Source organism: Triturus cristatus, chromosome 3_2 (assembly GCF_964204655.1).
Source record: "Triturus cristatus chromosome 3_2, aTriCri1.1, whole genome shotgun sequence".
Taxonomy (NCBI): Eukaryota; Metazoa; Chordata; class Amphibia; order Caudata; family Salamandridae; genus Triturus; species Triturus cristatus.
The window spans coordinates 574,946,538-574,960,006 of NC_140584.1; the positions used below are offsets into that span (position 1 = coordinate 574,946,538).

The 13,469-nt window shown below is 44.7% G+C and overlaps 1 protein-coding gene across 2 annotated transcripts in view; it reads left to right on the top strand.

The window, feature by feature from the left end:
- The window catches only part of GALE (UDP-galactose-4-epimerase), a 104,668-nt gene that overhangs the window by 78,029 nt on the left and 13,170 nt on the right, over positions 1 to 13,469 (top strand). For both annotated transcript variants that reach the window (XM_085648311.1, XM_085648312.1), the window contains exons 8-9: positions 7,946 to 8,031; positions 8,210 to 8,287. In XM_085648311.1, coding sequence (XP_085504437.1) covers positions 7,946 to 8,031; positions 8,210 to 8,287 — 164 coding nt within the window. The remainder of the gene's footprint in view (positions 1 to 7,945; positions 8,032 to 8,209; positions 8,288 to 13,469) is intronic.

A 13,469-nucleotide genomic window follows, 5' to 3' on the forward strand; every position in this document is an offset into this window, starting at 1 on the left:
CTCAGCGTTTCTAGGTCACAAATCTGAGATGTTGATCACCTTGAAGATGCTCAGGTGTCACAGTCCGTATCATCCTAATGTGTGGCCTAGCTTTAGTGATTTTGAAGGTAATGGAATTGTATGTTGAATATTTGCTTCTACCATTTTTGGAAGTTTATTCCATACATTTTAGTACAGTTATGGGCATGATTCTGATGAGTGTGTAACAGAAAAACTTGCAGAAAACAGCAGTGGAACATCACTTTTTATGGCACTCAAGATGTCCGGCATGCCAGTTTTGGGGATGTGTCCAGATTCATAATCAGCTGTTCCATAGTCCATAGTTGACAATGTGAAATATTCTCACAGAACAGCCATGGAAGCAAGGGGGATTGATCACTATCTTATCTGGTGGAACTTACGTCATCATTAAGACCAGAATATCAACAAACGTTGATGGATACAGCTCAATTTCCTGCCAAAATATTTTTTTCTCAATGCAACTTCTCACATAACATTTGTATAGAAAAGCCTTCCTTAACCTGTAGTCTGCGGATCGGAGTTACACGGATCAGTATTCATCATGGCATCATCACAGCCTGTATTATTTTTAAAGTGTATGAAGCGACATCGGTCGTCTACTTCATCTGCCCACTATCCTTCACATCTGACCCAGATCTTATGTTTATATGGAGAGCACCTGACCTCATATATGTGGAGCTTGAGTATGCAGCATCTGTCTATGGCACGTCCCCATTGAACGAAATTGTGGGGTGTTGCCAGTTCATGAAGCCCTAGTCTTCTAGTAAGTTTAGTAAAGCAAGGTTTGGGCTCAAGTGTAGTTGTTTCAGTGTCACTTGAAATACATGGAATATCCCTTCCCAAATGGGGCTGAGTAGTGGGCAGACCCAAATAGTGTTATTGAAGTCATCCGTCTTTGCCCGACATCTAAGGCATCCCAGTCCTGGGTCCTGCTGGAAGCACCATAGTATTTCAGAGTCAAGTATATTCTGTGTAGATATTTTAATTGTATTAATTGAAATCTTTTTGAGCACAGAGCCTCATTGGGGTGTGATTGGGGTAATTAGGGCAGAGGTCCATTGCTTGTCTTCCAAATGTCCAGTAACATTTTCCCAGACTTCTCTAAACTGTGGAAAGGTGTCTGATGAGTTATTAAAGATCTGTACATGCTGGAAAGTTTTCTTTGGGGACAGAACTAAGACATAGTCAATTTTGCCAGGAGGGGAATAAAGTCCAGTAGATCATCTAAGCCCAATAGATAGGGTTCTATGGCGTGTCTGAATTGAAGGTATCAATAGAACTGTGGTTGGAAAAGTCCATATTCTTCTTTAATGTTGGAGAAGGATTTTAATATGCCCTTCGTCACTACATCTCCGAACAGAGAAATCCTGAGACTGTCCGATCCCCTAAGTCAGACCAGTGTGATAGCTTTGTTGCCCGCAGACATGGAATTTACCCCATGCAACTTCACACCAGTTTTGTAGCATGGACATTCACCTGCTGATCTGTTCATAAATTGGATGTTTCAGAAATGTTATCTTTCTATACTATTTGAGATGTTGGGTAAGATCATTGCTGCCCAAAGACAGTTTGCCCGTTTTTTAGGTCTTGCGACCTGCGTTGCAATGTGCAGCAGTGCTCACGCAGGCGAGAGTCCTTTTGTCCGGGGTTCAGAAATCGACCCTGGAATCGCACACGCTTGTGCGTGTGCGATTCCTTTTCAGCTCCCCCATTGGCCTTTGCGTGCGTCTTCTTCTAAAAGACTGCACGCAATTGGCCCGAGGCGCGCGCATAGCTCCTCCCATGGCCTATTGGTGTCTATTACAAGCACCAAGCGGGTAATAGACACCAATAGGCCGTGGGAGGAGCTGTGATCGTGCCCAGACACAGGCGTGACACGCGCGCCACTTGTTTTATTTTGTCTGTGTTCCACGTCTTGGTCTCTGATTTACGTCTTCTGCAGCCCACACACTCTGCGCTCAACGTTCTAAAACTGCACTGTCTTCCCTTCCACCTTGTCCCCAATTCTAGTTTATCCTACACCCTTTTGCATCATTGTGTATGTGCCCTGGGCCATTTCACCGAGGGTCACTGACCAGCGCAAAGGCATGTTTTGCGCCGCTGTATAGCCTGCACGCTTTAACCGTGTGTATTTTCCTCTGCTCTGACTTGCCATCTTACCTACGTTTGGGCCGTTCTTCGATTCTCGCTGAAAGAAAGGTGGAGAACGGCTCGGGCCACCTGGACTTGGGTGATGGGGGGGCAGGCCGCAACCCGGAAGGATTTATTTTCCCGGTGTTTCCCTCGACTGTCGATGCCTTCGGAAGTGCCTCTGGAAACACCGGTCATTTCCGTGTCTGCGCCGCACCGCGGAATTTCACTTCGCGGCAGATGCAAATGGTTAAAAAACAGAACCATTAGACTTGGGGACACCGGGTTCCCTTTTTTCCCCCCATACCAACAAAAGGAGAAAAGGGACGTAAACAATCAAAAACACTCGCAAAAGCACGGCGGTCTGCAACGGATGGTATTTCGCGGCAAAGGCACTTGTGTTTTGGACCAATTGTGCAATTATCTGCCAACCATTTCTCAGGGTTTTGCACAGGTTTGTAAAACAAATTCCCAGTTTTCCGGCCACGAACGATGCCGTCTATTTCCCGAACCTCGGGTAGAAAAGAACATTTATCCCTTAAACAGAAAAAAAAAAAAATGGTGTGAAGTAATATACATGCTAATAGACCCGATTCCGGCTGGAGACTCCCGTTTTAAGAAGGCAGAGTAGCTTTATTTTATCTGTCTTCCGCCTGAAATTGCCTCTGTTTCAGTGGCAGTCAATGGGGAACATTAATTCCCCCGATTTTATATTTTGAAAATCCTCCACCTTCCTGTTCTAGAAAGGTTGGCATGTATGACATTAATGACGTGAATGAACGTTGCTTGTTTACAGAAAGCATGCAGCAACTGTCCTACCGACCGTCGTAAAATGTTGAATACATCACATGCACTTCTAGGTGCACATACACTTTAACGGACTCCAAAGGCTGATAACACAGAGAAGGCTGGCGCGTCCTCGGGTACCGGGGACATAACGGTTGACAAACAGATAATGAGCCTGCTGGTTTACGTAATAACTTTCACACCACATGACACCAAGGGCACATTTTCAAGTCGCTAACTTTACTTTACCAGTTACTGCACTCTGATGGTTTACAATCATTGGTACCACTAACGAGCATCCAAACTGGAAGTAGCAGAACATATTCGATTTTTATCATAAAGGACTGATATGGCACAAATTTACAATTCTAGCGGTAACAAGGTCCTTCTTTTCATGTCTACATTACACATATATTTACAATCGGAGGCAATGGAGATGAAGTGACCGCCAGGTTCCGAGGCTTAAGACTTAGCCCTGGACCACACCTGTTCCTCATTTATTCCTCAAAGCATCTTTGCTATCATGGAGGCGCCTGGTAACCAATATTTTGGAATCTGTTTGATTTCTACCACAACAGATTATTCAACTAAAAACGACGTAATAAATCCCAGTTACCCACTCTTGAACAAAATCTGGGGCTGGTATACTGTTTTTTTTCTTCTTTTTTTGTACTGCCCAGTTTTGATGGTTGTCCGTTTGCCAAGAGTATGGCTGCCATTCCATGCTCGCTGAAGAGCCTGTTGCAGTCACATACAAGTGGTAGAAATCTAATAAACGGCGAATGTGTTGGCAGCCGCAAGAAAAACAGCAATCCTCTTGTTATTAAGTACTTATTAGCACTGTGGCCCAGATTCGTGTTTACAAGCACATGGCGTAATACTGACAGCTTGGTTCCTTTGTTCACTGATTAAATCGCAGCAGATGGGACACCAGTGCACAGATCTGACACGGCACTCTAGTGCATGGTGGAAAGGAAAGCCCTTATTAAAGGCACTAAAACATGTTTGACCCAAGCTGAACGTTCCTCCCAGGCGAAGAAACATGCAATTTGTTACTAACATCTTTCCAGTTAAAAGGTCTGTCTCATCCCAATCCACTCTATTTAGAAATCAACATATTTTCAGATTTTATAAATATTAGAATACATTGTTTCATAGAAAATGAATATTAAACATCATTAATAAAAGTATGCATTCTGTACAGGAAAAAAGCTTCCACCAACAACTCAAGCATTCATTTACCATTGCTCTCCTCTTCACTATTTCTCCTCATTTCATTTTTTCAGTGTTGTCTCCTCTCCGTTCCCTCTCTTTTCTCTCCTTTTTATTTCTTTTTCCCACCTATCTTTCCTTCTCTAGTTCTCCTGTTCTAACTTATGTTATTTGCCCTGTCTCCTCCTTCTGTTATCTCCCACTCTTCTCCTTCTTTTTATGTTTATATTTCCCGCTCTCCTTATGTCTACCTTTTCAAACACCATACTCTCTTCATCTCCCTGTTCCCTCTTCTTCCCAAGAAGGGCTAAAATATTCAATATTCATGTTAATGTTAACGTTGGCTAGACCAGGGATGGAAAGTTATGGCTGGGAAATGTGGGAAATGTACACATTGGAATAATTATGCTTGGCAGATACTTGTGGGTTTATATAATCCATAACGTTCCCACCTCTATAAGGTTCAATCTTGTTATTTATGTGTTTAGAAAACCTGCAGGCGGTGGGTAAATGCCGCTTGCTGGTTTATAAACACATAAGTAAAAGGCATTATCATTTTCAATGCTAATAGCTGAAACCCTTTTGAGTTTGAGCTGTTGGTATTGCTAATAATAATGCCACACTAATAGCAGCTCAAGATTCAGTAATGTGAGACCTATTGCATTGCAATTTTATTTTGTGGTCTTTTTTATATAGCACGAACTTGAGTGAAAGGTGTGTATTTATGTTGCATTGAGTGCAGTGTAATTATGTGTTGTGTTATTATGTGGCTCAGAATGGTATTGTGTGGAGTGTATTTATCTTGCATTAAGTAGAGAGTAATTATGTGACGTGCAATTATGTAGTACTGAGTGGTATGTGGAGTGTATTTATGTTGTATTGAAAACAGTGTAATTATGTGATGTGTAATCACACAACCACACACACAACCACACACAAACACAACCACACACACCACCACACACACAACCACCACAACCACACACACAGCCACACACACACACAACCACACACACACACAACCACACACACAACCACCACAACCACACACTTAACCAACACAACCACACATACAACCACAGCCACACATACAACCACAGCCACACATACAACCACACACACACACAACCACATACACATAACCACAACACACACACACAACCACACGCACATACACAACCACACGCACACACAACCACACACACAACCAACCACGCTACCACACACACATGCAACCACACTACCACACACACATGCAACCACACATACAACTACACCTACACCTACAACCACACATACAACCACACATACAACCACACATACAACCACACACACAACCACACACACAACCACACACACAACCACACACACAACCACACACACAACCACACACACAACCACACACACACAACCACACACAACCACACACACACAAACACACACACACACACACACACACACACACACAAACACACACACCACACACAACCACAAGCACGCACACACAGCCACACACACACAGCCACCCACACAACCACACACACACAACCACACACACAACCATTATCATTTACAATGCCAATAGCTGAAACTCTTTTGAGTTTGAGCTGTTGGCATTGCTAATAATAATGCAACACCAATAGCAGCTCAAAGATTCAGTAATGTGAGACCTATTGCATTGCAATTGTTTTTTTTTTTATACAGCACGAACTTGAGTGAAAGGTGTGTATTTATGTTGCCTTGAGTACAGTAAATTATGTGTTGTGTTACTATGTGGCTCAGAATGGTATTGTGTGGAGTGTATTTATCTTGCATTAAGTAGAGAGTAATTATGTGACGTGCACTTATGTAGTACTGAGTGGTATGTGGAGTGTATTTATGTTGTATTGAATACATTGTAATTATGTGATGTGTAATCACCCAACCACAACACACACCCACAACCACACACACAACCACACACACAACCACAACCACACACCCACCACAACCACACACATCACCACCATAACCACACACACAACCACACACACACCCACACATACAGCCACACACACAACCACACATACAACCACACACACACACTCAACCACACACAACCACACACACAACCACAAACACAACACACACACCACACTTACACACAACCACGCACACACAACCACGCACACAACCACACACAACCACGCACACAACCACACACAATCACACACACAACCACAACCACACACACACCACACACACAACCACACACAGCCACACTACCACACACACAACCACACTACCACACACACACACAACCACACATACAACCACACAACTACACACACACACACACACAACCACACACACAACACACAACCACACTCACACACAAGCACACACACACAACCACAAGCACACACACACAACCACAAGCACACACACACAGCCACCCACACAACCACACACACAACCACAAAGTCTCATTATCCACTCCTACCTTTTTGGAAGAAGATGTTGCACTCAAATGATGTACTTGACAATCGTTTAATTAATTCTCCCTTCCCTTATTTTATTCCCTTAAGATTAAATGTAAAGAAAATTGTTGTTTGTTCATTGTAAAGTGCATCAACCCCATTTCACATGTAGAGTGACACTATGTAGAGATATCTAGAGCTGATGTCATGGGATGGTTACTTAGCTACAAGGAGAATGTAAAGGAATGGAGGTTCCGAGGATGGCCAGTTACTGAAGGGAAGAATGAGATGATGAAGCTGTCTTTTGCTGGGATGCTGAACTGTGAATAAATCTACTTTAATTACCAGAAACCTTGGAAGGCTCTTTTCACACTATATAAAATGTAAAATTAAAAAAATTGCACTGGCTGACTACTACTAGATTTTGGCTCCCCAAACGCCACAAGCAGCCTGGTCTTCATGTGATTTACAGAAAGGTAATTCTCCGAAGTGCGGCAGGAACTCTGTCTGGAATCGCCTCACTGTCCTTTAAATTTAAGACCCCTTTCCCACCAATCCTTTTTGGTGAAATGTTTTTTTTCTCTCTTGGTTGTGCAATGCAACATAAATACACACCTTTCACTCAAGTTTGTGCTATTTAAAAAAAAAAAAAACAACAAAAATTGCAATGCAATAGGTCTCACATTACTGAATCTTTGAGCTGCTATTGGTGTTGCATTATTATTAGCAATGCCAACAGCTCAAACTTTAATAATGCGAGACCTATTGCATTGAAAATGCTTGTTTGTTGATTGGGATAGGATGGCATATCCTGTCTCTTGGAGCCAAACGTGTGAGCAGGTCAGCTATCAGCTGTGACATAATAGTTCATGAGCTAGTGTTTCCTAATATTGGGAGAGGCAGCCACATTTTAGACCCTTCCTGAGCATACTTCTTGGCTAAATGTCTGATCTCTGACATATATTACTTATAAATTCCAGATAAATTACTCATGCTATCTTGAAATTAATATTCTTTTCTTATTCAGATGTTTCATTTGTACAGTGCAGTGTTCACATTTAAAAAACATTTTAAACATAAACAAAGTGTTATCAAAGTACAGAGTGGCACTTCTGCTGCCACCACAATGAACTCTGCTGCTTCATGAGTGGCATTGTTTCAGGCCCTCATGCTATGTTTTTAATGTCAATGCCTGTGCTGCTTTTGGGAGGCAGTGGGGTGTTACCTACTGGTGCCTTATCTCCTCCCGGAGCTTTTATCCACACTGCTCCACGGACCTATAGCGCATGCTCTAGATTTCTCAGACCTCTCTGATCTTGTGCTTCCTCTTTACGTAGGTGTCCGTGACTACATACACATTGTGGATCTGGCGAAAGGTCATGTTGCTGCTCTGAAGAAGCTGGAGGAAAACTGCGGCTGCAAAGTAAGTTGTGGTTGTGAATTGGTTAATTGTTCATCTCTGTCCTATAATACTAAATCAATTCAGTTTTTAGGTGCATGACCCTTCCCCAACACCCTAGTGATCTCTCAGAACTATGTGTTCTCCGATACAGTGTTCTAGGACCTGCGCTGAATCTCACTTCACTGATCTATCATTGCAGATCTACAACTTGGGGACAGGCACTGGCTATTCTGTGCTCCAGATGGTAAAGGCTATGGAAAAAGCTTCTGGGAAACAGGTAAAGAATGAGAAGTTGCTAGCATTGAAAATATACTTTCAGTAATGAGCTTTTTGAAGAAAACTGTGTTGCAGTCGTGGTCAATTGTATGAGGAAGGTGTTTTATGCTGGTAAATTATGACAATGTCACCCGAATGTTGTGTGATAGGCTTGTGAAACTTCCATGTTTAGCTTCTACTGTTGTTGTCTCTGCTGCCTCTGTGTACAGTTTCAATTCATGTATACAGGTCTCTGCAACGTCTGTGCACAGACCCACTGTAGGAAGCTGGCTCTTTATATAGTGGACATGGTTAGCCCCCCACTTTTTGCCCGGAAAATGATATGGTTTCAACTGTAGTGCGCAGGGTCCCTGCCAACCAGGTCCCCTGTGCCAGCGTTTCATCCCTAAAACTGTGCAACAATTGGCCCTTCAGACCCCCTCTATGTCCCTATTAAACGGTACCTGTGTACCTAGGGCATTGGGACTGAAGAGGGTCACCTAGGCCATGTAGACTGCCACTGCTGCTTGCATGCCCTGGTGCAGACAAAAATTACAAAGTCGACATGGCACTCTGCCTGTGTACCATGCCAGCCGGCACTGCCTAAGGTATAGGTAAGTCACCCCTTTATCAGGCCTTACAAGCCCACGCCATAGTGCACTATATCTCAGCTGTGGGCTTTTCTGCATGAGCAATATTTAGGTCTATTCCTTTATACTGGAAGTGCCAGGGAAGCCATAGAGAGTACATGGGCTGGAAACTCAACAACTTGAGTTCCACAGCACCATGATGGCTTCACTGAACACAGGAGTGCTTGGTACCAAACTGCTCCTGTCAATAAACCCACACTGATGCCAGTGTGGGAGTTATCGAAATATGTACTCAGAGTGCACCTCAGAGGTGCCCCCTGAAAATCTACCAAACCTGGTGTGGTCTCAGACTAGCTTTAGGCAGCCTGCCACCACCAGACATGGTTCTGGACACCTGGGTCAAGAGCCCCCGCTCTCTGAGGCCAGAAAAAAGCACATTCTGGGCAGAGGTGGTACAGTGCTCGAGAGGGAAGCTTCAAGGGCCTGACACCTTTGTAATGCGACCTCTAACCTTTTCTGCTAGCAGCAGATTGCAGCCCCCAGTTCAAACCCCCACTTTTGGTGGAAGAACCGATGGGAAAACTTGGTATGTATAGGAGCTGCGCCCTCCTTCACCAACTCCACCCCCCAGGTAGAGGAGGCGAAGTAAAGCACGCTTTTCAGTGCCCACCATCTTGAAGATGGTGTGACTTATCCAATCAGAGCTAGGGCTATGCCCCCCTCCCACAGAAGGGTGGCATAATAGTGGGTGTAGACACCCCTAGTAAAGAACCCAGTGGCCCCTACCTGCTACTCACCTGTAACACCACTAAATATAATATTTAGGTGGCTCCCCCAGACCCTGAAGGTAGTTCCTGCTGACCTAAGAAGAAAGGACGAAGAATACGCCTTGCAGAGAAGACTGAAGACAACGCCTGTCCTGCAGCCTGTGACCTCCAAAACCCTGGGAGGACTGCCTGCCTCCAACAAAGACCAGAACTCCAGAGGACATGGGACCTGTCCCCAAGAAATTAAGACAAAGGACTCTGGTGCCCTCCAGATCCGTGATCCCTGACCACACTGCACCCGATGCCTCGAGCCCGAGTCCACGTGGCCTACCGGTCCAGAAAAGGTTCCCCAGCAATCCTGAGTCCAAGTTCAGCGGTGACTGACCCCTCCTGGACTCCATGATGACACCTGCAATGTCAATCTAAAGGCTCCCCCCAACCGGCTCCAAGAAGAGAAACCCGACGTCCAAGGACACCCCTGCACTCGAAGCCCCTGGAGAGCTCTTTGACGGTGTCCCTGCGACCTACAGCATCCCAGCTTACCTCGGCTGTCACTGGTGTCCTTCATGCAGCGTCCGGTTTGACACCTGCAGCCTGTTTTCAAAACCAAGTTCCTTTATTCAGTTTCGTTGGGCGCACAACCCCATGTTTGTACCCAGCACCCGACTGCCCGTGTACCTCTGGTCCTGTATGTTTGGTGCTCCCTTGTGGCTCCTCGTGCTTGCCTAAACCTCAGAAGCTTGAGCCCAGCAGCTGCTTAACTTACCTGCAAGCACCCCCAGTTTCCATGGGTAACATTGGACCCAACCTCTAGATTTGACCTCTGCACCCGACCGCCCCTGTGCCGCTGGTGGTGCAGTGTTTGTGCTTACCTGAACCTTGCCCTCTGCTGACCCTGAAACCCGAAGACTGGAATTGTAAGTTGCATACTTACATGTAAAATGCATTATTGTTTTCCTCCATATGTTAAGATTGCAAAGACGGAAAATTGCTTTAAGTGTCCACTTTTGAAACGGAAAAGTATTTTTATTTAAAAACGTATTTAAACTTTTTGCGGTCTTCGTAAATAAATGTACCAAAGTACTATTTTTATAAATTGATCTCTTATTTATTCATTGAGTGTTTCATTTATTGCCACTGTGTATACAACAAATGCGGTAACACAACCCTTACTGCTTGCCCACACTACCACAAAATAGAGCATTAGTGTTATCTATTTGGCCTCTGTACAACCACTGGCGATCCACTGGACTCACTACACACGTACCTCTTTTTGGTATAGTATATGGTGAGCCAGCTTTCACAGTTACCCTAGTCTTGACCCAGTGGTCCGAATTATTTCTCAATTCCTGGGGAGAGGCTGGGCCTAGGTCCACCAAGTACTGATGCAACTTTTTGGAATCGCAGTACTTTATAGATGTTCTTTCATAATAAGATTATCAAGCTCAACATTGTCTTGCACCTTGTTACCTTTTAACTAGCCACCTAGTGTTTCGACTGAGAAGTCTACAAAATCTACCCAAATCTGATTAGAGGTATTACGAGTTTCCCTGAACCTGATCCTGTACTCTTTAGCGGTGAGCTCTCAATCTCGATGTCTTTCATGAGGTCATAGGACTCAGCTTCTGCCTCTTTCTGTGTCAGGAGTCTATCCCTGCACGTTCCTGAGAACAGCTTCCAGAGTATAGCGCCCCAATACTTCTGACTGAGTTTCTTCATTTGACACAGCCTCTCAAAGGCTGTAAACCATTTGCTGATATCATCACCTTCTACATATTTGTGGACAATCCCTCTGGGGATTTTAAGGCCCTAAGTTTAGTCTTTTCCCTAGTTATAATTCTGCTGCCACAAGAGATGGGTCCTAGGCTCATCTCCGCACTCTCTTTGACTATAGCTAAGATTTTGGTTTCTAAAGCCAGTCTCCTGGCTAGTTTCTGAAGTTCAGGATCCTCATCCTTGACATCATCTGGGGTACTACTAGTATTACTTCCAGTAGAGGTGGTGCCAGCGGGTGATATCACAGACTTGTCATCACTAGCCCCTGCATCCTGTGTCATTTGCATTTCCTTCCATTGCCGTGACTCTATCATGCTCAGCAAGTAGATTATGGAGATAGTCCTTTGTAGGTCTAGTCCCCATGGCATGGTCCCATGCTGTGCAGAGGCCCTTAAGTTGAGCTAACTTACGTTTTTTGTAAGGACTTAGGTTGAGCGCCTGGGTATTACTCTGTCTCAGACATGGTATTAGATCAGTTTTGACCTGTTTAGAAAGTTAGGAACAATCTAGCAAACTATACTTTTGGAAGGCCTAACTGTCTAGGCAAGTTTTTACACATCTACTACAAATGGACTGGGGACTTAACGAAGGCCCTAACTGTTCCGGTTTTAAAGATTTGGAAAAAATCGACAAAACTAAACCAATCTATTTTAACTAATGTCAGCTGTGGATTTACTTAGTGGAATCACCCATTGACCAAGTGGTATCAGCAAATGTAAAGTCTTGTATGCCACCGCTGAACCACCAATGTAGGAAGCTGGCTCTTTGTATAATGGACCACAATAAGATACACTGTGTAAAGAGTCCAGGCAAACCACGATTGGCTTACAGAGGCACAAATGATATCCCAAATGCTCGCTTTTGTGGTAGTATGGGCGAGCAGTTAGGCGTATCAAAGGGTAGTGCTAAGCATTTGTTGACGCATACAGAGGCAATAAATGAGACAGACACTCGTGAATAAATCCAAGACCAATTTAGAAAAATAAGTCGTATTTTTATATACATTTTGATAACAAGAACCTCAGTAGTAGGTTATTACTTTTTAGAATACTTATTTTCAGCAGGTAAGTAAAATGTTTACTTAGGAAAGCATTATGCATGAAGACTCTATGGAAGAAAAGGCACGTATGCATGCAGTTATGTGCATTTGATTTCAGGGGGTCTCCGCCAGGACGTAGGATCGTAGGGGGCCAAGGTCCAAAGTACTTCTAGCAGTTTCTCTTTACCTGCTATGGAGCGTCCGGGTGCAGAGGTGCTGGTTGCGTTACTAGCTGTATGCGCTACGCTGGTAAGGAGAAAGGGGGGGGCACCTAGAAACAGGCTGCAGAGGGGGACTTAAGGACAAGTCCAGGAGCTCCCAACAGGGGGCTCAGGTCACAAGGGTCCGAGGGACAAGGGAGCACATTTGGTTTGTGGTGACCCGGGCTGAGGAGTTATGGTGCAGAGCGGGAAGGTCGGCTGGGGTCTGTGCATCCTGGCGCCTTGTGGTCATCGGTTTTGCCGGTTGAGGGCGAAAAACCAGGACTGCTGGGTCACTCTGGGAGTTGGGTCTCACCAGTGCGGATTTCCCTCAACGACTGCTTTGTCATTGAAGTCCTGACAAGACTCTCATGGTCTCTGCTTGTTGCAAGGGGACCTGTGCCCCAGGCATTGGTCCTGTGCAGCTCCGGTTGGGCCTGGTGTCCTCACTTGGTGGGGGGACAGATCTGACCTTTAGGAGCACAGAGTCCTCTTCTTGGGGTGCTGCTATGTCGGGTTGGCCAGGGAGCGGCAACTCAGTAGACCAGACTTTGCATTTCGGTGCCTGCGAATTGCAGGGGAGTAGCTCCTCTACTCCAAGGGAGATTGCTAGCAATTTGTGAAGTGCTGGCAGAACACTGGTGTTCTTGGTAGGAGTTCAGCTGCAGGACCAGTCTCTAGGTCTGCTCACCTCAAATGTCTGTTTTACTAGCAGAGTTTTTAAGCATAAGATTAGCACAGTGCCATCCATGCCAAGCTAGAAAGGGTGGCAAATAAAAGCGTTTTCACTATACACTTCCTGGATTGCCTCTCTTTCCTGTAAAGAATTTGG